A 2,116-nucleotide genomic window follows, 5' to 3' on the forward strand; every position below is an offset into this window, starting at 1 on the left:
ACGACTTGGAATATATAAACTTATTTGATAAAGGCAGTGGCAAAGTTCAAGAGGAATGACTTTAACTTTGAAAGAAGTTCTATCATTGGTAAAACATCAAATAGCATGGCATCCTACAAAGAAGTCTTTCAAGAAAGAAAGAGTCGGTTGGGCACAGTGGCTCATGCCTGTAATCCCAGCACTTTGGGAGGCCAAGGTGGGCAGTTCACTTGAGGTCAGGAGTTTGAGACCAGTCTGACCAACATGGTGAAACTCCGTCTCTACTAAAATTACAAAAATTAGTCAGAAGTGGTAGTGCAGTCCCAGCTACTTGGGAGGCTGAGGCAGAATTACTTGAATCTAGGAGGCAGAGGTTATAGTAAGCCAAGATAGCCCCATTGCACAGCCTGGGCAACAGAGTGAGAGTCTATCTCAAAAAAAGGGAGGGAGGGAGGGAGGGAAAGAGAGAAAGAGGGAGGGAAGAGAGAGAGGAACGAAGTAAAGAAGGGAGGGAGCGAGGATCACAGTAGCAACTATCATTGTTGTCTTAAGAGGTCACAGCCACTCCATCAGCAAACACCATCCTGATCCGTCAGCAGTCATCACCACAGAGGAAAGACCCTCCACCAGCAAAAAAAATTATGACTTGCTTAATGATCACAGGCTTTCTTTTTTAAGCAATAGAATATTTTCAAATTAAGATGTATATGCTGTTTGCTTATAGAAACTGTAATTGCAAACTGACACAGTATATTGTAAACATACCTTTTATATGCACTAAAAAATGAAGCTAAATTAGTGTGATTGGCTTTATTATGAACTCACTTTATTGCAGTTGTCTTGCACGAAACCTGTAAGATATCCAAGGTAGGCCTGTAATGATCTTGGTACCACTTAAAAGTTTTATAAGATTATCAATTACTTAAATTACTTTTTAAAGACAAAGACATTCTTTAAATTTCTATCTTTTCTTCTTAGAATGTACACAAACTAAATAAAGATAAACTATACTATATAAGAGCCAAGAAAGCCTCTAGTCCTTTTTTTACCTGAGCAGAGTGAGATAGTTGTTTTCTCCATGGCTCTTCTATGCTGCTGTTCAGGTCTGTATGGTTATGAGGTAGAGTGTGTGTATTCTGCTGCAGGTAAGGCACATTTCCATTACTTTCACTTCCTGCTATACAGTTACTGCCTAGCAAGACAGTGTCTGTACTTCCTAGAATTTTTGATGTGCCACAAGAAATACAGCCTGCAGAAAAAGCTCCACTGGACAAAAGCTTTTCAACGCAAGCAGGGTGAACTCCAGGCTGAGAGACGCTAGATACTCTGGTCAGAGCAGCATGGGGTTGTGGATCAGAGACAGAGTTTGTAGGCAGTGACGAATCAGCTATTGCCCCATTATGAATTCCAGTAGTTCGTACCTGAGCAACTCCTTTGTGTCTCACCTTCAAAAACAAAAAAGAAACACTGCTGTGACTTAGAAAATGTGTAGTTCATACAACTCTAATTTCATATAACATTTCATGTCTCTATTTTAAAAAACATATACTTCGACAATAGATTCACTTTAAAATATAATTTCTACACAAAGAAGAAAGGTGTTTCAATATATAAAGAAACAGCCCTTTATTAACAGCTCAAGGGCAAAATAAAGCAGATAAAAATTACAAATAATGATTAAAAAACTTACAGGCTTTTTTTCTGTCATGAAACAGAAGATTTCAAATTTCCATTCAATTTACATTCCTGTCAAATCCTTCAAATCAATAATTTGGTTCTAAGTTAATCTGAGTATATTTCCTTTTTAAAAAATTTGACCATTACTAATACGTATGTGAAACTCAGATATAAACATTCCATGAAGTATACACAGAAACTATAAGTTAGCACTAATATCCTCTAAAATGATATTGTAGTAAAGAAATATTCTCAACATGTTGATAAATTTTAGAGAAAATAAAAATATTATACATACTTGCTGCATTAAGACAAACTGACTTTCTAACTGTTCCAGCTGACGCTTCTGTGCTGGACTTAAATTATCTCTATTTGCACGCAGTTGTTCCAAGTGCTAGAAGAAGAAAAGAGGCGAATACAATCAAAGTTTAATCTAAATTTTCAGACAATATAAGGCAAT

General features: G+C 36.6%; 1 protein-coding gene across 1 annotated transcript in view; it reads right to left on the reverse strand.

Annotated features, from left to right (window-relative positions):
- Nucleotides 1-989: 989 nt before the first annotated feature.
- Nucleotides 990-2,116, reverse strand: part of LOC108522990 (histone demethylase UTY-like) — a gene marked incomplete at its 5' end in the record, with an annotated part of 5,688 nt that continues 4,561 nt past the window's right edge. Inside the window, 2 exons of the mRNA XM_017863454.1 lie at nt 990-1,424; nt 1,955-2,050. Of these exons, the coding sequence (XP_017718943.1) occupies nt 990-1,424; nt 1,955-2,050 (531 nt within the window). The remainder of the gene's footprint in view (nt 1,425-1,954; nt 2,051-2,116) is intronic.

This window comes from Rhinopithecus bieti, unplaced genomic scaffold (assembly GCF_001698545.2).
Source record: "Rhinopithecus bieti isolate Rb0 unplaced genomic scaffold, ASM169854v2 scaffold_71557, whole genome shotgun sequence".
Lineage (NCBI taxonomy): Eukaryota > Metazoa > Chordata > Mammalia > Primates > Cercopithecidae > Rhinopithecus > Rhinopithecus bieti.